General features: G+C 38.3%; 1 protein-coding gene across 1 annotated transcript; it reads left to right on the top strand.

Annotated features, from left to right (window-relative positions):
• The first annotated feature begins 6,521 nt into the window (after nucleotides 1–6,521).
• Nucleotides 6,522–7,177, top strand: LOC138877595 (uncharacterized). The gene is made up of 2 exons (XM_070157219.1): nucleotides 6,522–6,750; nucleotides 6,825–7,177. Exons 1-2 carry the CDS (start codon nucleotides 6,522–6,524, stop codon nucleotides 7,175–7,177), a joined length of 582 nt encoding a protein of 193 aa, XP_070013320.1.
• The last annotated feature ends 13,936 nt before the right edge of the window (nucleotides 7,178–21,113 follow it).

Raw genomic sequence — 21,113 nt, 5'->3', positions numbered from 1 at the left:
GAAAAGCGAGCACCAAATAGGTTTGGCTGTAAATTTTCAGGTCCTGCCTAGATAATGGGATTAAATTCGAAGTTCTTAGAACCCTCCTAAAAATGGGACCTAGTTTAAAGTTCAAAACAATCATGAGTAGTAAAATCTAGCATAAATGTATCCCAAGGAATATAAGATGGTTTCAAAGTTTGCATGTTTAAGATATGATTCAATTAGGAGTTTTCAGGGCCCTCCTGAATAATGGGACCTAGCTTTAGGATTTCCATCAGATAACAAGATGCAGCGTAAGTTCTATTGTAGGGTAATATAATTTAGCCGTAAAACAGTCACTCTTAAGATAAAACTTAATTTTTGATTCTCAGGACCCTCCTCGATAATGGGATGTAGCTTTAATACTTTCTTAGATAAACAAGATGTAGCGAAAGTAGTACCTTTAGAAGATATAATTTAGAGTTAAAACTATCGTTTAACTGGGAGCTGTCAGGACCCTCCTGGATAACCGGACGTAGCTTTCAAATTCTTAGTAATATTTGGTAATATGATTCAGTTTAACACTCACATATGTGCCCAACAGCCAAACTGAGGCAGAAGTTTTCTTTGTTTTTGTCTATTTTGTTGAAATCAGGCGCCCACTTGGAGAACAAGGGAATACATTTCAAGTTTCAGCAATCAGGCGCCCACCTGGAGAACAAGGGAATACATTTCAAGTTTAGCAATCAGGCGCCCACCTGGAGAACAAGGAAATACATTTCAAGTTCAGCAATCAGGCGCCCACCTGGAGAACAAGGAAATACATTTCAAGTTCAGAAATCAGGCGCCCACCTAGAGAACAAGGGAGTATAGTTCAAGTTTCAGTTTTCAAGTTCTTACTGATATTTGGTAACATAACAAACTAGGGCAGAAGTTTTCTTTATTTTTGTCTATTTTGTGGAAATCAGGCGCCTACCTGGAGAACAAGGGAATACATTTCAAGTTCAGCAATCAGGCGCCCACCTGGAGAACAAGGGAATACATTTCAAGTTCAGCAATAAGGCGCCCATCTGGAGAACAAGGGAATACATTTCAAGTTCAGCAATCAGGAGCCCACCTGGAGAATAAGGGAATACATTCAAGTTTCAGCAATCAGGAGCCCACCTGGTAAACAAGGGAATAAATTCAAGCTTCAGCAATCAGAAGCCCACCTGGAGAACAAGGGAATACATTCAAGTTTCAACAATCAGGCGTCCACCTGGAGAAAGGGAAAATATCTCAGATTACAATTCAAGGCAGCAACAAGGGGATTCCACCGGGAGAATACAAGTCAACAAGGCAAGAACCACAAGAGCAAGTTTGAAGATATAGATAGGATTTTGTAATGCATAGATCATAGTCTAGTCTAGCTTCTTTTTATTTTATCATGGTGTAATAAAGGGTTCAGTAAGCAGTAGCAGCAACAGAAACAACAGTGAAATCACAGCTTTATGGTAGTCCCAACTACCGGAACTTCCCAAACTACACTGACCTGATTCCTTTATAGCCAAGGATATGTAGGCAATCTCGGAAGCAGGGTGCGGTCAAATATTTCAAAAATACTTCCCTCGGAGTATTCAAACGGGCAAAAATCGCTCGTATCCGCTCACTTTATCTTTGCACGAAAACTATTCGTGTTTCCGAGCAAAGAGGGGCAGCTGTGAGCACGTGATTTTTGCCCTATATGAATTACTCCCATAAATTCAAGAAAATAATTTTTTTTTCATTTGCAATTTTATGGATTTTTGTGGTATTTTATGCTAACTGTTTGCATTTTGTCTGTGCATTTTAATTAATGAAAAAATAAAAAATATGTAGGTGCATTTGTATTTAGGATTTAATTTAACATGTTAGGATTAATTAAGTAATTAATTTATTTTATTAAAAAAAGTAAAATCACAAAAAAATAGTTGAATTTGCACTTTTAATCTTAACTTTTATTTTGAGTAGTTTTCCTTTTAATTTGCTTTTAATTAATTGTATTAATTATCATTTAGGTTTAATTAGTGTTTTCGTTTAAGTTAATTAGGTTCTAGGGATTAATTAATGAATTAATTTAATTATGAAAAAAAAAGAGAAAAATAAAACAAAAGGAATTTAAAAAATGAAAGAAAGAAAAGAGAAAAGAAACGGAATTAATAAAATTAATAGAAAATGGAGGAATTGGACTTAGAGACTCGGAATTGGGCCAGTCCAATGCCAAGGCCCAAATATTTCCCACCCATTTGCCCAAGCCCAGTCCCCAAACCCGGTCCGCCCCCACCAGCAAACCAAACGACGTCGTTTTAAGCCTTCACATCCCCACCGTTGGATTAACAAGATCCAACGAACCAGAACTAACCCCTCCCCCGTATATAACTATCTGAACTCCTACCCCCCTCTCATCATCCCTCTCTCACCCTCGTCTCTTCAGAGACCACCCCCAACCCTAATCCGCCGCCCCTCTTTTTCCCACCTCGAGCCCGGCGGTGCCTACTCCAATCCCGCCCAAATTAACACCAAACAACCATCACACCCTCCTCTTTCCAAATCCCAAACCAGTTTCCCTCGAATGTCCCCGGACTTGCCCAAATTTCAGATCAAAGCTCAACCCTAAATCAAAGAAAAAGATGGTTATTAAGGTTTCAAGTCCTTTGAGGTTGATATGGACTTCCGTCGGGTTGTTTTCAGTCGAGAACATATGATTGAAGTCTATTTCGGCCGCAGAGTATGGGGGATTCTATGGAAATGGTAATTTAACTCAGATTCGCTTTGGTAAGTCCAATTTCCCAGTCATTTCCTCTCTTAGTTTCTTTTATTTTTCCTTATCTTTCCTTAGTTTTCAAATCATTGTTGCATGTGGTTTGTTTCGTTTTTGTGGAATCAGCATCAGCTATTAGCTTCTCTGTTCAGTTCAAATTTGTTAAACTAGTGTGTGTCTAATTTCTTTGTTTTAATTTTTGGGCCGTGTTGAGTTGTTGGTTCAGGAGTTCGAATTGTCTCATTTTCTTTCTCGTTTCCAATTAATTGCAGAGTTAGACCTGGGCCTAAGGAAGGGGCTTGGCCTAGGTCTTGATAGAAATCGTGTGGTTTGGTTCAAGCTACTAGGTCAACTTGACCCGTATTTGGTTTCAAGAGTAATATTTAGGGGCTTGAGGGGTAAGTTGGGTAATCTGCTTAGGGGAATCTTGGTATAACTGAATTGAGAAGCTTCTAGGAAGCTGGGTGGGGGGTGTAAGTTGATTTTCAGATATTTAACTAAGGCTATCTAGGCAAAAAAAAAAAAAATTGGAAAACGGCCTAATTGCAAAGCTGAACTTTTCTAGGTTGCCCTACTTCCTTGCCTATAAAGGCGTGTTTTTCTGCCTTTCAAGGCAGAGAATGGAGAGAGAAAAAATGAGAAAAATACAAACGACTGTGTTTACTATTCCATTGAAATTGCTTCAGTGATTTCTGATTCTTTTCTTTAATTTCTGAAAAACACCGATTTCTCATTTGGGGTTGGAATGGATTGAACTTGGGTTGTAGAAGTTTGGTTTGAAGTTGGAGCCACTTTTCGATTGAAGCTATATTCTGATTATTGCACATCACTTGTTGGGTTTGAAATTGGTTTATTGATGTATTGCTGGTGTTGATTTCTACTGTTAGTACTACTGATCCCTCATTGTTTCTTTGTTCCTTCAATATCCAGGTACATATGCTTGAAACCTATGTAAATTGATGCTCAAAGTTGGAGAGTTAAGAAATGGAAGTGGATTTTCTGATGATTGAACATCAGAATGTTGGCTCATAGCTTAGTTTATTTTCCTTTTTTTATATGAATTTCCCCTGTTTTATGTCCTTCTTAAGTGCTATGTGTTTATTATAGGATTTGAGCATGCTTTTGTTGAGGTATAGATGACTCTGAATATGTTAGACTTTATATGGGATATGCTGAGTGAATCAGTGATTGGATTTTGCATTTCATCATGTAATTTAAGTCAAATGAGACTCTGCTGAAACTATTTTTTTGATTAGCTGGTTTTATTTTCCTTACAAGTCCTTTTGGGCATGTATTGTTAATGATATTCAGAGTTTTTGGACGTACTAGTTACTGAACAATGATGTTGTTTGCTAAGATATATTTGCTTGTAAACTGTAAATGTTTCGTATCAGTCTAGACTCGATGCTGGGTCAGGAGTTTTCATCTTAGCTCTTTCTAAAGTTTCTGAGACCTTTAAGCTGGGAGTGTGAACTCCTTTGCAGAAAAGTGGCTTGTCGTTGCCATTTGGGCCTGTGACTCAGGCCCAATAATTCTTCCATTCGCCCATTGATAAGCAGGCTTGGCTAGTAAGTGCTAAAGATAGAAGCAGAAGTTTAATTGGGCAGTTTGTGTTAATTAGTTAAGGCTACGAGATAATTGTTAATTTAATCTCATTTTGCTTTTTTCAATTAATGATGGCATGTGATTTGAACAACAATAATGTTTAGTATCAAGAATAGTTCATTTATGGTACTCAATCGTTAATTGTTGGATTTCTTAAAATGACTTGATCTGTGAATTTGAAAGCAATTGACTGATATTTTGTGCTATGGCTGGATTCGAAATGAGATCCCATGACCTGCTGAAGCGGCTTGCTCCCCAATTTGGGCTCTCATTTGGGCCCAGTGTGATTTGGCTCTAAGAATAACCAGTACGGGACAACTTTGCAGCTCGCAGGTTATTGGGCCTCATGCCCAGCCCAAACTGCCTTTAAACCTTCAGCCCTTCGTCATTCCTAATCAACTTAGGCAGTAGTAGAATTCTAACTCCTTAAGTGCTCAAATAATCAAATTTCTTAAGTTAAGGGAGGTGCGCCATATTAGGCAACACATATAGTTCAAGGCCCCTCGAAATTTAGTTTAAATTCCCTTTTTAAATTAGATTCGAGGTGCGCTATACCAAACAAAAATGACAATTGCATGGCCTTTGTATTAGTTTTCCGATTTAGATATAACAAATAACCAACGATCGTGGTTTGCTTTAAGCACGTTTAATATACCATTACGATTATGGACACGTCCGCGTGACATGATTGTGATTTCTAAAAACAACGCCGGAGTATGCGTTCAGGTAACTTCGGCCAAACTTCCTTAATAATAATAAAGTGTTATTAATTATGGACACGTTCGCGTGACACTGTTTTTTGACACGCCAAACAAATGCGTACACGTACGCGTGACCCATTTCAAGATAATACTCTCTTAATTAAAAAGCGGTAAAAGGTAAATACACATAGGTTCTAAAATCAGTAACTAAAACAACTTAATAAGCCAGGTATGATCAAAGCGACCGTGCTAAAACCACGGAACTTAGGAGTGCCTAACACCTTCTCCCGGGTTAACAGAATTTCTTACCCAGATTTCTGTGTTCGCAGACTGTATAACAGAGTCAATCTTTTCCTCGATTCTGATTAAACCGGTGACTTGGGACACCACAAATTATCCCAAGTGATGACTCTGAATTTAATAAAAATGATTCCGTTTCGATTCTCACTTAAATTGGAAAAAACTCCCTTATACCCTTTCTGAATTTAATAACAAAAGCAAAGAACATCAACCAACGAGAGAAAGTATAATCAATGAAGAAGAAACTGATCAAGGTGTCAGAAACCAGCTAGCTTCAGAGGAGGGTGGAATCCGGAAAATAATGAGTGCAAATCCTAGCAAGCTTTTACCTCTAGCTAAGCCTAATATACCTGTTGAAAAACCTACAGGAGGTACTGGTATAGTAATCGAGCCTGTGGAAATTCAAGCACCAAATTCACATATAGAAGGTGGAACTGGGAAGGCCAATATAGGAGTCGCAGATTCTATTCAATCTTGTCCTAATGGAGAAATAGGGTTAGCCAATGCAACCAAAAAAATTGTAGTAAAAAGACATATAGCTCAGGAGAAAGGAAATGCAGCTTTGATCCCTATTGATACGCAGAAGCAATTGGCAGAGCCAAGGGAACAACTAGGAGTGGATGAACTATTTGGAGGCAGGGGAAAGGATTTTGACGAAGAATCTACAACACAGAATTTCAAAAATGTGGCAAGGCAAGGTGATCTTTCACCTAGGCACATTGACAAAGGGAAATCAGCTGGAAGGGAATGTGAGGTCAGTTAATACAAGGAAGCCTTTGAGAGGCTTGTCAATATGCAGAGACAACATCACTTTCAATTAATAGGAATCATGGAACCAAAGCAGAAGGTAAGGAAACTTGAAAGATATACAAGGAAGATAGGAATGCTGCAAGCTTTTGCCAATGTTTCAAATAAAATATGGGTGTTTGTAGATGATGATCATGGGATTGATGTACTGATGAATATGGAGCAACATGTGGCCTTGAAGCTGACAAATATGGATTCTTAAATATCATTCATTGTCACATTTGTTTATGCTAAATGTGATGCAACTGAAAGGATTGAACTATGGGACAACATGTATTATCTTGCAAGGGATATGTCATTGCCTTGGCTCGTTGGGGTGATTTCAATGTGATTTTGGATGAAGAGAATTTGGTAGACGGCCTGTATCAATGAGTGAGGTTAATGATTTTAGGCATTATATCAACACATGTAACCTCACTGATTTAGGCTTCAAAGGCAGTATCTTCACTTGGTGGAATGGGAGAGCTGAAGATGATTGCATTTTTAAAATACTTAATAGATGTTTGGCTAACTTAGAGCTTCAGCAGATGCTGTCTACTTTAGAGGTCACTCACTTATCAAAAATAGGATCTGATCACAGACCTATGATGTTGACAGGTAGTACTGATGCTACACCAGTAAAGAAGTCTTTAGATTGCTCAATTTCTGGACAAAACATCCTACTTTCAAAGATGTGGTGAAACAGAATTGGACAGTCGACTTTGCTGGAGATACTTTTATCATGTTCAATCACAAGTTGAAGAGGCTGAAGAAGGCGTTATCTGCATGGAGTAGAGCAACATATAGAGATATCTTTAAGAAAATAGCAAGTTTAGAGGAGGTGGTGCTAGTTCATGAAGCTGAATTTGAGAGGAATCCTACATATCAAAATAGAGAGAGATTGCAGAAAGTTCAAGCTGAACTGATCAGGTATTTGGATTTAGAAGAGGAATTTTGGAAACAAAAATCCGGTACGACTTGGTTTCAAGATGGAGATAGGAATACCATATTCTTTCATGCACAAGTGAATGGTAGAAGGAAATGACTGCAGTTGAAAAGGATTCAAAATGATGCTGGCAATTGGTTAGAGGACAGTACAGAAATGGCTGAAGAAGCAGTGAGGTTCTTCCCAGCACAATTCCATGAGGATACTGTACCTACAACATTTGGGATTTTGGATAATATTCATACAATGGTGGACAATATACAAAATATGAAGTTGGTACAGCAGCCTACTTGTGAAGAGATCAAACATGCAGTACTGGGGTTAAATGGTGATAGTGCAGGAGTTCCTGAAGGTTTTACTGGGTGTTTTTTTCACTCATGCTGAGATATAATTGAGGAAATTAGTTGCTATGGTAAAGGCCTTCTTCGATGGCCATGAACTGTCTAGATTCATAACACATACAAATCTGGTGTTGTTACCAAAGAAAAAGGAAGTAGTGACCTTTTCTGATATGAGACCTATTAGTCTCAGCAACTTTATCAAAAGTTTTATCTAGAGTCATTCATGAAAGATTGGTATACATGCTTCCTAAGCTAATATCAGATGAACAAGCTAGATTTGTTAAAGGGAGGAGCATAGTGGAAAATGTTCTCTTAACATGAGATAATTACATATATTAGATTAAGAGCCAAGGCAAGTCCAAATGTTGTCATAAAGCTGGACATGATGAAAGCATATGATAGATTATCCTGGCTCTTTTTGACAAAGGTCTTGAGGAAGATGGGATTTGGAGAAAGATTTATAGGACTGGTATTTGGGATTATCTCTAACAATTGGTACTCAGTTCTGATTAATAGGCAACCTAATGGCTTTTCCAAATCAACAAGAGGTGTTAAATAGGGTGATCCTTTATCACAAGCTTTATTTATACTGGAAGCAGAGGCATTTTCAAGAGCGCTGAATGCATTATATATTAACCGATATTTCTGTGGATTTGGTTTGCCAAAGTGGAGCCCAAAGATAAATCATCTAGTATATGCTTATGATACCATCATCTTCTCTTCATCAGACACTACCTCATTGCAGTTAGTTATGGACGTTCTGTTAGCTTATGAAGCTACTTCTGGACAACTAATAAACAAGAGCAAATTGCTATATATATGCTTCACAATGCTACGGAACAAGTTGTGAGTAAGGTTCAAAGGATCACATGCATTCCTAAGTAAGAGTTCCCTTTTGCATACCTTGGTTGTCCAATCTTTTATTGTAGAAGAAAGATGGATTATTACCAAGGTCTACTTACTAAGGTGATGAACAAATTGCAGACTTGGACAAGAAAACTATTATCTATAGGAGGAAGGGCATTAATTATATCCAATATGCTCCAAAGTATGCCTATACACCTTTTATCTGTAGTAAATCCTCCGCCAAATGTGATCAACAGGATACACAAGATATTTGCACAGTTTTTCTGGTGCAATTCAGTGGGAGGTTCGAGCAGACACTGGGCATCATGGAACACATTATGCTTCCCATGTGAAGAAGGTGGTGTTGGTTTTCGATCTTTACATGATATGTCCACAACATTGTTTTACAAATTATGGTGGAATTTCAAAACAAAACCAAGCTTGTGGAGTGCTTTTATGAGCCTGAAATACTTGAAAAGCTCAATCCTATGGTAGTTCCTTTTGGGGGGGGGGAGGGGGGCGGGAATCATATGGAGAAAGATGCTAGAGTGTAGGGATATTATTGAACATCAGATTTTATGGCAGCCTAAGATGGGGTCTTCTTTGTTTTGGTTTGAAAACTGGACAGGATTGGGAGCCTTGTATTTTGTCACACCTCCAAATTTTGTATGTGATGAATCTATACAAAATCTATGATGTGGTGCAAGATAGGCATTGAGATGAGGAGAAGATTAGAATCATATTACCAGATGATCTTGCTACTCATATTCTGGAAAACCTGAAGCCACTAATGTTGGCTGATATCCTTGACAAACCAGTGTGGATGCTAGAAATAAGGGGATATTTCAGTGTTAAGTCTGCGTGGAAATATTTGTGAAGAAGGGAGGAACCTTACAATGCTTATAGAAAAATCTGGGTGAAAGGTTTACCATTCAAGATTGCTTTTTTCATGTGAAAATTGTGGAAAAACAAACTGTTACTGGAAGATTTCTTTAGAAGACTGGGGTACTTAATGGTATCTAAATATTGGTGTTGTGATGAACCACATGAGGAGATTATGAAACATTTGTTTTTCACGTCAAAGGCAGCCAAAACAATGTGGAGATATTTTCTTGGTCATGCAGGAATTGCCATCGATGGAATCACATTTCACAAGGCTATTATTAAATGCTGGACTGTAGATGCTGTACCTAGATTACAGCCTATAGTGCAAGCATTGCCATCTGTGATAGTGTGGTAATTATGGAAGAGAAGGAACACCTACAAGTATGGAGATACAATCACTGTATGTAGGGTCGTATATCAGATTTCTTCAACTCTGCAGTCCCTAATTAAACTCAGGAAACTTGGTATTCAGAATGTCCCTCATAATGGCCAGATTTATTCAATATGATGGAGAAATATACACCTACATTGCAGTATACTAAGGTATGGTGGGAATTTCCAAGTGAAGATTGGATCAAAGTTAACACAGATGGGGATTATAGGGGCAACCCAGGAAGAAGTTCTATTGGCTATGGATTGAGAAATGAAGAGGGAATATAGTATATGCTTGTGGAAAAGAAATCCATCAAGGGACAAATACAGTGGCAGAAGAAATTGCAATGCTGGAAGCATTGAGGTTTTGTGTGGACAATGAATATGTCCTTATTGATTTGCACACTGATTCGATGGTGCTCAAGAAGGTAATAGCTGAAGAGTGGACTGTACCATGGTCTATTTCTGAGGAAGTGGAAGAGATTAAGGAGCTGATGACCAGGTGTAATGTTATGGTGTCACACACGCTCATTGAAGGCAACAACTTAGCAGACCATCTTGCAAATTATGCTCTAGATGTTGGACCTATTGAGGAACACAAACATTCAAGGAAGGAGGATAGTGAATGCTGACAAATCACAATGACCATATTTAAGAGTAAAAGTTTCAAGAAACTAAGAGGAGAGGAAGTAACAAGGTGGATTACCATGCTGGAAACAACAATGCTGCTGAGGTTGAGAATCAAAATGAGAAGGGGAGATCATAAGGAATGCTGTGATTGAATCCTTAGTGAGAAGGTCATAGCACTTTGTTTTTTTAACTAACATTGTGTTCTTTTTTGCAGGAAAAGCTAGTGTAACCATGCCTCACTCAGTGATTGAACTTCCATGGATGGTGTGAGCACGTGATTTTTGCCTTATGAAAACTACTCCAAAATAAATCAAAAAATAAAAAAAATTTCTTTTACTGTGTAATTTTTGAATTTGCGTGATGTTAAATATTTGTTTTATGTCCGTAAATATTTACGGTGTCATAATAGAATGAAAAAATAAAATAAAATACATGGTACATGCATATAGGATTTAATTATGTAATTAAAAAGATAATTTAAACAAAATCACAAAAAATATGCAATAGTTCTATTTTAAATATTCCACTGTGTGATTGATGTTTTGTCTATGTGTTAAATAATTGTTATAGAATAATTAATATATTTTTGTGAAGTTAAAATTGTTTTATAATTAAAATTAGAAATCTAATTAGAAAAAAATGAAAAAAAAATAATAATAATACATATACACAAAATCGGACCTGGATTAAAATCCAGGCCCAAATCGAATCCCCCCCCCACAGCCCAATCCAAATGACCATGTCCGGTCCAATTCAGCTACGCCAAATGACGTCGTTTGGTGATCATTCATCAAGGGCCATTAGATTAGATCAATTTAACGGCTGAGATACACTACCCTTACCCGTAGCCCGTAACCCGACCCTTTGACCCAATACAAGCCGACCCTGAACTTAGACCAAATGACGACGTTTGGTTAAGTGGATTGATCTCAACCCTTCATTCTATCTAATCCAACGGACAATATCAATCCACCCCACCCCTATATAAGTCCCAGGCCCCTACCCCGGCCCCAAACTAAACACCCCCCCTCCTACACTATTCATCATCGTCCCCCAAACCCCCACTCCTAACCCTAGCCGCCCTAGGATCCCACCGCCTGAAACCCGGCGGCATCAACGCCGCCGGTCACCAAATTAACACCCTAAAACCCCCTGAACCTCCTCTATCCTAATATGTTAGCCGTTTGGCTAGAATCTTCCTGAAGGTTCTCGAATCTTCATTTGAAGATTCGAGCCAAACTTAGATCTAAACCAACCAGCCCCAAATTAACACCATGGCTTCCCCTAACTACCCTCGTTGTGGATCTGGTGTTGGTTTGGTTCGAATCGCCTCAGAACTCTTCGAATCTTCTTTTGAAGGTTCGAATCAAATCTGAACTCACTCAGATTCTTTCCAAACTAACACCAAACGACCCCTAGGCCTCCCTCACCCTTGTGTCATCTTTGGTTCCCTTCGAATCTGCCTAGAAGTGTTCGAATTTAGGATCCAAGAATCAGAAAACCCTAAAAATTTCAAAACATGGAATTTGCCTGAGTTAAATAGAAGATTGGGGTCTAATCGACCTTAGTCGAAGTATTTTCAGTTGAAAATACTTCGACTAAGGTCTGTTTGATTTCAAAAGGGTCCGAATTCAAAGTCAAGTTCGAGTCCATATGAAATTGAAGATTCAGAGGTATTTTCCTATTTTTCTTTTGTTTCCTACATGTGTTGTTGCCTATTTTAGTTGTCTGTTTAATTTTTTCATTTTTTTATTGTTTAATTCCGTGATTCTGCCTCCTACCTATCTACTTGATCCGAATGTGAACTGTTTCTGTTGGTTGTGATTAATTACAATGTGTGTAATCCACTCGATTAAGTTCGTCGATTAGTTATATTATAGAATTCTGTTTCTGAAAATGCTATTTGAAATAATCTGTTTATCAGTTGTTTGTCGACAATTGTTGTAAATAATCAGTTTGACTAATACTCGTTAATTAAATCATCTTTGTTTGAAATTCAATAAGATGCTGTTGATTTCTTAGCATTAAGTTTCAGGCAGTGTCAATATACTGACCATGCCCCTGCACTTATGCTAAATTCAATTTCAATTCAGATTTTTGTTCTGTTAAGTTCTGTGTATTGTTAATACGTTTGTATACAAGTTCAGTGTTCAATCTGAATTTAGTTTTGTCCATTAGCTATTAGACATTGGGTGTGGGATCAATTAGCTATCATTAAAAAGACAAAATGTTTGTTTTGATTTAGGAATTGGTTTTTAGCTGCTAAACAGTTTAATTCAGATAAACCTGTTAAGATTTAGGCAGTCTTTGGTCTGGGGCAGTAAAAACTGTAATTACAGTAGGATTTTCAAGGGTATTTCTGGGATAGAAACAGTAGGGTAATGTGATAATAGTAGTGGGCTGAAAGTGGAAAGTTAATGGCTATTATTTAGTGTGATAATGGGAAACAAAGGGTAATGGGCTGCTGAAAATCAGGGAAAAGTTAGCCTAATGGGATTTAAAGTGGAAAAACAGATTTTTAATGGAAATTTTCTGTTTTTAAAAGATAAAGGGGGTCCGGGCAGCACTTAAAAAGGGGGGACAGACCTGTATAAGATAGAGGGGATTGGGACTGATTTAAGGGAGGTTGACACACAGACTTTGAGAGCTTAGAGAGAGGTTAAAAACAGACTTTAAGAGAAAAAAAAAATCAGATTTGAAAGCAGATTTTAAGAATTTAGGAGAACTTATCAGATTTTAAGAGGGAATTTGAGAGAGAGAAATCAGTTTTTTTTCAGACAGAAATTTTAGAGTTCAGTTTTTCAGAGAGATTAGAACAAGGAAAAGTGAGACTTTGGGTAGATTTTAAGAGGAGAAACAATCTGATTTAGAAAGAAAGAAATATGAAATAGGAATCTGAAATAGGTAGAGGAAAGAAACTGAAATCTGAAATGTTATCTTTCTAGAATCTGTCCGTTGTTTGCTTGTGAATATTGTTCGGCTCAAATCTGAAATTTTCCTCAAGTTTCTGTCACTGTTCATCTGGGTTAACGGGTCTTGTTCAGACTTGCTGTGTTATTGGTATATTCTGCTGATTTTGTTACTGCTGCTACTGCTGAAATTTACTTCTTCTACCTCCATTTCCAGGTACATACCTTTTAAACTCAGGTTGTGAAAAGCTTCAACACGGCAAATAAATGAAGTTTGGAGTTATAATTTTGCTTTTTACTCATCTAAGTCCTTTAGTTTAAATTTCTGTTTTATTTCATGTTGGTTAACTAGTAGTGAATTCAACACTATGGCTATAAGTTAATCATCTTATTTTGAAATTCGTGTAAAAGTTTGTAATAATATTATCCATTTCGAAATCTCATTAGTATAGTTATATTTGAATTGTCAAAGTAGGGAATATGGCATGAATGTTGGTCATTATTTAATTTTGTTGTTAGCTAAGTAAGAAAGTAATGTAGAAGTATCAAGAAAACTACAGTAGTAATATCTATTGTTAAATAAGGTAAAATGGTGTTGGTATTATTTCCATGTATAAGATAGCAGGTATCTATAGAACCATCAGTGGATGGTAAGTTGAGTTGTCATGGCTCATTATGATGTTAAAGTGCTACGAATGTTTCAAGACATACAAATATGTGGCATGTAAGGCAATGTTGTTAATCAATTTGTACAATAATTCCCTTTATTATCAATTTGATGCCTATTTACCATCCTAAATAAATAATTAGGCCTATTAGATTAAAAGCAAGTATATGAGAATAAGATGAGATATACAAATTGCAACACTTTTTATCAACGACAATTAGAAATAGGACTTGCACTAAATAGAAATAATAAAAGTTCTTGAAAAAATATTCTTCCCTTTATAAATCATTTTTAGTTTCATATACAATTCATTATTGGGCATATAGATATATATGTTGTATTTGTGAAGAATAGTATTAATCATGTTCTTATTCTTTATTTTGAATTGGAATAGTCTTGGATGAACATAAATTATACGCGGAAATTATAATCAACGGGCAACATTCAATAAATTGTGAATTCTTTTTCAAGAATTAAAGGGTATCTTAAATGAAGATTTCTCATAATATAATAAACAATTTGGGGGAAAAGTCCATAATACTATCTTGCGTGATCAGGGATGCGTTCGCGCACCCTGATTATTTTTTAAAAGTAACTTCGGATTATGCGTATGCGCAATTTCGAGTGAATATTTAAGAAAAGGATTTTTCCAAAGGCGTTAAATCAATTTCATAAAAACCCGAGATGTACGGTTCACTATTTAAGAAAAACAAATATTCTTGAGTCGACACAATTTCAAAAAAATGATTGTGTAATAAATATATTATCAAAAGTTATCGTGTACACGTACGCGTGACACATTTCCGCATTTTTAAATTTATAACACGAATATACGTACGCGTAATTCGATTCAAAGAAGGGTCCTCAATCACAATGAGTATAAGCGGTAGTAAAATCATGTAACATCAATATATTTAATAAAATCAAGATAATTAAGCCAATAATAAAAATAGTTAAGCGACCGTGCTAGAACCACGGAATTCGGAAATGCCTAACACCTTCTTCCGGATTAACAGAATTCCTTACTCAGGATTTCTGGTTCGCAGAATAATAAACAGAGTCATATTCTCCTCGATCCAGGGATTGAAATTGGTGACTTGGGACGCCTTAAAATTTCCAGGTGGCGACTCTTAAATAATTAAATAAATCCCGTTTCGACTGTCCTTTAATTGGAGAAAACTCCCCTGTACCCTCTAGCGGGCACGGTAAAAAGGAGGTGCGACAGCTCTGGCGACTCTGCTGGGGACTTTTAGTGGTAACCCAGAACCACTGGTTCAGGGTTTAAAGAATTCGAGCTTAAGATAACTGCAATAAGTGGCTTTATTTACTATATGATTTTCAACTGTTTATATGCTAATATGCTAAATGTTGCTTTTTATCGCTTTAATATTATTTGAATTGTGAATATATACAACTGCTACGAAACCCCTTTCTTTCTGAGTCTTCTGAATTTATGGTGTACACGTGCGCGTGACCCACCTTTCTATTAAAGTCATACCAAATAAGATGGAGTTGGGACAAGTAACTAGGCCGGGCAGACTTTCGTGCTCCCGGTACGTTGCCCCCGCTTCGGCTCAAACTGTCCATTTGGGTAAGCCAGGTTTAGAACAATCAACCTAAGGTTTTACACTTAGAATAACTCAGCCATGTACCAGATCCCTAGTAGGAACGAATATTTGCATCATATGCATTTGGCCTTGGAGACTCAACACAGGGGTTGGGTCTGTCTAGGACAGGTGAACCCAAAATAAAAGGACCATCATGATGCATCCTACTTGTTACTTGTGCATTCATTTGCCTCGAACATGCTTGTTGACCAGCTTAAATAAAATCATGGTGATAAGAAAGGAATAAAATGGGTTGTTTTAAAAATTTCGAAAAAAAATAGTTTTAAATTTTGAAATAAAGGTATTTAATCAAATAAAATAAAAATTCGAAAATGATTTTTTTTAGTATAAATTTTCCAAAATGAATTTTGACTTTATTAAAATTAAATTTCAGATACAAAATGAGCACCACACAAAGTCCCTCATCCACAAGTACGGAAGAATTTCTATGTCAGCTTCAAATGTGGTGGTATGATTTAGGCGAAGACAGTCAAAAATGGGTCGTCAAGCATTTGGGAAATCTCACGGACATTATGAAAGTTAAACCCCGTGATGATCTGATTGCGGCGTTAGTAACTTTCTGGGACCCTGTTCACAATGTTTTTCGTTTCTCTGACTTCGAGCTTACTCCTACATTAGAGGAGATAGCTGGCTATGCTGGTTTTGACGGAAGTCTAAGAAATCAAAGCTTGATATTCACAAAGGCTCCTTCGGTACATCGATTCTTCGGTCTTCTGAACATCAGCAGTCAAATCAGGAAAAGCAATGTCATCAATGGATGTTGTTCCTTCAACTTTTTGTATTCAAGGTTCGGAAAATCAGATGGGTTCGAAATTCATGAGAAAGGCCTTACTAATAAGCAAAACAAAGACACTTGGCAGATTCACCGTCGATTTGCTTTCATGGTGGCTTTTCTAGGAGTCATGGTTTTCCCAAATAAAGAGCGAACAATTGATATTCGCACCGCGAAAGTTGTGCAAATCCTCACCACTAAAGAAAATCACACCCTTGTCCCCATCATTCTATCAGATATTTATCGGGCTTTGACTTTATGCAAATCAGGAGCAAAAGTCTTCGAAGGATGCAAAATTTTGTTGCAAATGTGGGTGATTGAACATCTCCAACAACAGCCCAAGATCATACAGTATGGGTCAAATAATGATAATTGCATCGAAAGCTATGAGGAAAGAACAAAAAATTATCAGGTTCCAGAAGGGATAGAAGCATGGGTATCTCATCTAAAGGCTTTAACGGCAAATCAAATTAAATGGACCCTGGGATGGCTCCCGATGAAGGAAGTAATACATATGTCAACCTCAAATAGTTATCTACTACTATTGGGATTAAGAAGCATTCAGCCGTATGCACTAGTAAGAGTCTTAAGGCAACTAGGGAGATATCAAATAGTTCCTGATAATGAAGATTTGAGTATGCAAGTAATCGAATTACACCCAGAAGCCACTATTCCCGAGGCTCTACTTCAGCAGATGTGGAATGGATGTCGATACTTGAAAAGTGATACTCAAGTCCCAGACACTACAAAGGGTGAGATAAATCCTGGATATGCAAGGTGGTTTGAAAAACGGTCTCGCGTGGATGATGTACCAGAGCCTGAGCTAAGAAGGCCAACAAAAAGACCCCATGTTCAAAACTTCAATGATAAAATCCAAGAACGGTTGATCTGGGGAGAAAAGGAAAAAGGGTACAAAGCAACTATCCATGCCCTAAAAGAAAATCTAAGAAGCCTCAGTTTGGAGAAAGATTTGCAAGAACAAGAAGCCGAAGGCGAGAAAAAGAGTCTAGCTTGTGAGAATGAAAATCTTCATGCTCGATTCCAAAAAATGAAAAGAGTTTCTGAAACGCCAAAGAGGAGCTGGAAGGATCAAAAAACCATCGCCAATCTCTTTGAAAGAATGCAAGATTATGATTCCATTCTTGCGGAAAATGAAAGGGCGTTGAGCAAAGCAAAAGAAAGGATCCAACAATTAAACGAAGAAGCCAGATCTAACAAGGAACGCCAGGATAGGCAATCCGAAAAAGACAAGGCACAATTCAAGAAGGAAAAAGACTATTGGACACGATCAGAAGACCAGCTTCGTGCACAACTAGAAGAGGCAAGAAGATGCAACAGAGAAAATCAACAAGCGGATCTCGACAGGGAAAGATCGCAAGCAAGATTAGAGCAGGCTAGACTCCGAGCTCTGTTAGAATCAGCTCTAGATCGTGAAAACCGTGTCAGAGATATAGCCACCACTCGTCAGCAGCAATTGCAAGACCAAGACCAACGTCTCCAAGGTTTCAGGGTACAAATCCACGACCTGGCAGTCTTCACATCTCAAAGTTATGTAAACTGCCAAGGAATGGATTATGAAAGGTTTACAGAGCATGCGCCCACTTTTGCTCGTCATCTAGCAATGGAGTTGGAAAGGATGTATCGTACGCTGGGAGGCCATCCAGGTCAAGCCCCACATTGAGCAGATAATCCAATATTTGACAACAAAAGTGGAAAGTGGGGCATGTTGTGAGATGTTAAGAATTGTATCTTTTATTTTTTTAAGTGTGTGTATTTTCAAACCATTTTCTTAAAAGTTTTCAAATGTAATTCCATCTTTGTGTAATGAATAAAAGTGATTGCCTTTAGTCCGAACTATGCAAGGTCTGATTCATGTAAGGCATGATACGTAGGCAATCTCTAAGATTCGACCACCACGATAAAAGATATACATAATAAATAAAAATGAATAACAATAAAAATTTCAAGAAAGCTGGGACGACACAAGCAGCCGAGCAAATGCATAATAGAAAGGGATTATTTGTCTAGGAGCATTGCATCTCAACGTGTGATTATATATGTGTTAAACTCTCAAAACTAACAAGTTTGTTCATTTTCAGAATTCAAGCAGTTAGTTTCTCTAAAGAGTATACTGGCATATTATCACTATCACACAAGATCAAAAGGACCAATACCCGAAAGTATGTCTATCCCAGATGTTGACACAGGTATGGAGCTAGAGGAGATGGATGTCGGGAAAATGAAAGAAGAGATGTTTAAACTCAAGCAGCAAATGGCTGAGATGTACCAAGCCTGGTCTACAGGACAGTTACCCCCATCTCACCCAAATAACCCTGCTCCATCAATGACCCAAACTCAGGATAATATCACCACTGAATTATCCCCAAATTTCCCCATTTACCAGCACTACCGAGGCACCACCTCTCAGACACCACAGTCTCCACCTCCAAAACCAGTTCCGTACTTTCCTCCAACTATGACTCCTATTTTCGTAGCACCTCCCCCTACTACATTTCACAAATCTCCTAGTGAGCCTACATTCTTGGCTTCAAGATGCCCAAATTTGACCTATACAGCGGGCACGGCGACCCAGTAGCCCACTTAAGGGGTTTCTGTAGCAAGATGCGAGGAGCTGGGGGAAAGGATGAATTATTGATGGCTTACTTCAGTCAAAGTCTAAGCGGATCAGCTTTGGAGTGGTATACACGCCAGGACCATGGGAGATGGTACACCTGGGATGACCTGGCACAGGCATTCGCATACCATTTCCAATACAATCTGGAAATCATCCCAGATCGATTATCTTTGACAAAATTTGAGAAGAAACACAATGAAAGTTTCAGAGAGTATGGTTTTCGGTGGAGAGAACAGGCAGCAAGAGTGGATCCTCCTATGAAGGAGAGCGAAATGGTAGACTACTTCCTCCAAGCCTTGGAACCAACTTACTATGCCCACTTGGTTTCAGCGGTTGGAAAATCATTCAACGAAGTAGTGAAGATGGGAGGTATGGTGGAAGAAGGCCTCAAGACAAATAAAATCATGAGCTATTCAGCAATTAAGGCAACTACTCAAGCTATTCAAGGTGGGGTAGGAGGAATCGGAAGAAAGAAGAGGGAGGAAGCAGCAGTAGTTGATTCAGGAATTTGGCCGGGACCCAGAGGTTCACCGCTTTACTATAATCAACAACGACCTCGCCAATTAGCTTACCACCATGATTCATCCCAACACTACTATCACCCTTCAGAGCCTCATTTTTCCATTAACCATGCTCAAGCATACAATCAGCCACCTGTTCACACCAATTGGCGTGCTCCGTTCATACCAAATACTTACCCACGAGCCTATCCTGGACCAGGTTTCAGGCCTAGGCCAGCATTCAGGGGAGAAAGGGAACAGAAAAAGAAAACTTACACTCCATTGGGAGAGTCTTACACCAGTCTGTTCCACAGGCTGAGACAGCTAGACATGCTGAGACCAATACAATCCAAGCTACCCAATCCTCCTCCAAAGAATCTGGATTACACCATTAGCTGTGAATATTGCTCCGGTGCACCAGGCCATGATACGGAGAAATGTTGGCATTTGAAAAATGCAATACAAGAGCTGATTGATACTAATAAAATCGAGGTTCAAACCCCCGAAGCCCCAAATATCAATAGAAATCCAATGCCAGCCCATCAAGAGGCTAATATGATAGAAATCATACAAGCTGATGGGGAGACAAAGAAGCCGTCACAAACTGTCATGATGATCAAATCTCATGAAACCAAGCCAGATAAGCAGTTAACAGAGGAGAAGCCGGTATCTAAGCAGAACAGAAATGGTGATGGACCATCTATGATAATCGAGGAGGGATCATCGAGCCAAGTTGCCGCAAAACAAGAAAGGCCGAAAGTGATAGTACCAGGGGTTGATAACAAACCCATTATATTTGTGGAAGGAGCCCGTACAGATCGGGTTATTATTGCACCTGTAATCCAGCTGCCGGTCATCAGCAACAAAGCCATCCCATGGAACTATGAACGGGTATCTGTAATGTACAAGGGCAAAGAAATCAAGGAAGAAGTGTGTGAGGTGCAAGGCTTGACACGTTCGGGAAGATGTTTTACTCCCGAAGAGTTGAGAAAAACTAAAAACAATCCAACGCCAACAAAGAGAGCTGTGACGGAAGAAGAGGCGGAGGAGTTTTTAAGAAAAATGAAACTCCATGATTATTCTGTCGTGGATCAATTAAAGAAGACCCCCGCTCAAATTTCATTGTTGTCATTACTGATACATTCAGAGGAGCACCGTCTGGCTTTGATGAAAATCCTGAATGAGGCTCATGTTCCTGAAAATATCTCTGTAAATCATTTGGGAAAAATAGCCAACAGAATCTTTGAGACAAACAGAATTACATTTGCTGATGATGAATTACCTGTGGAAGGTACCGAGCACAACAGAGCTCTTTACCTCACCGTGAAATGTGAAAACTCCGTAGTAACCCGGGTATTGGTTGACAATGGGTCCAGTGCAAACATATGCCCTCTCTCCACTTTAAACAAATTAAAAATTAAAGAGGAGAGGATCCAGAAGAATAGTATCTGCGTACGAGGATTTGACGGTGGAAGCAGAGATTCATTTGGCGACATAGTGTTGGAACTAACTATAGGGCCAGTTGAATTCACAATGGAATTCCAAGTGTTGGACATGACTGTTTCTTACAACTTGTTGTTGGGTCGACCATGGATCCATGCTGCTAAAGCAGTCCCGTCAACACTACATCAGGCTGTCAAGTTTGAATGGGATCATCAAGAAATAGTCGTGCATGGAGAAGAAAGTTTAAATGCTCACAACAGTACCATTGTACCGGTCGAGGGAACAGAAATTGACCAAGGACCATGGGTATACCAAGTGTCCGACACGGTGTCAGTAGAGAAAATTCCAGAAGGGAAATACCTTCCGAATCCAAAGATATCCTCTGCATCAGTCATGGTAGCTTATGA

This window comes from Nicotiana sylvestris, chromosome 9, assembly GCF_000393655.2.
Source record: "Nicotiana sylvestris chromosome 9, ASM39365v2, whole genome shotgun sequence".
In the NCBI taxonomy this organism is placed as follows: Eukaryota; Viridiplantae; Streptophyta; class Magnoliopsida; order Solanales; family Solanaceae; genus Nicotiana; species Nicotiana sylvestris.
Note: the sequence above shows the minus strand (reverse complement) of the source record. Positions and strands in the feature narration are given on the sequence as shown.

What these genes read in the sequence shown, in the direction of transcription:
- LOC138877595 (XM_070157219.1), top strand. Translation starts at nt 6,522, where the DNA reads ATGAGTGAGGTTAATGATTTTAGGCATTATATCAACACATGTAACCTC. An exon ending in CAGACCTATGATGTTGACAG is followed by an intron (nt 6,751 to 6,824) that starts GTAGTACTGATG and finishes CTACTTTCAAAG; the next exon opens with ATGTGGTGAAACAGAATTGG.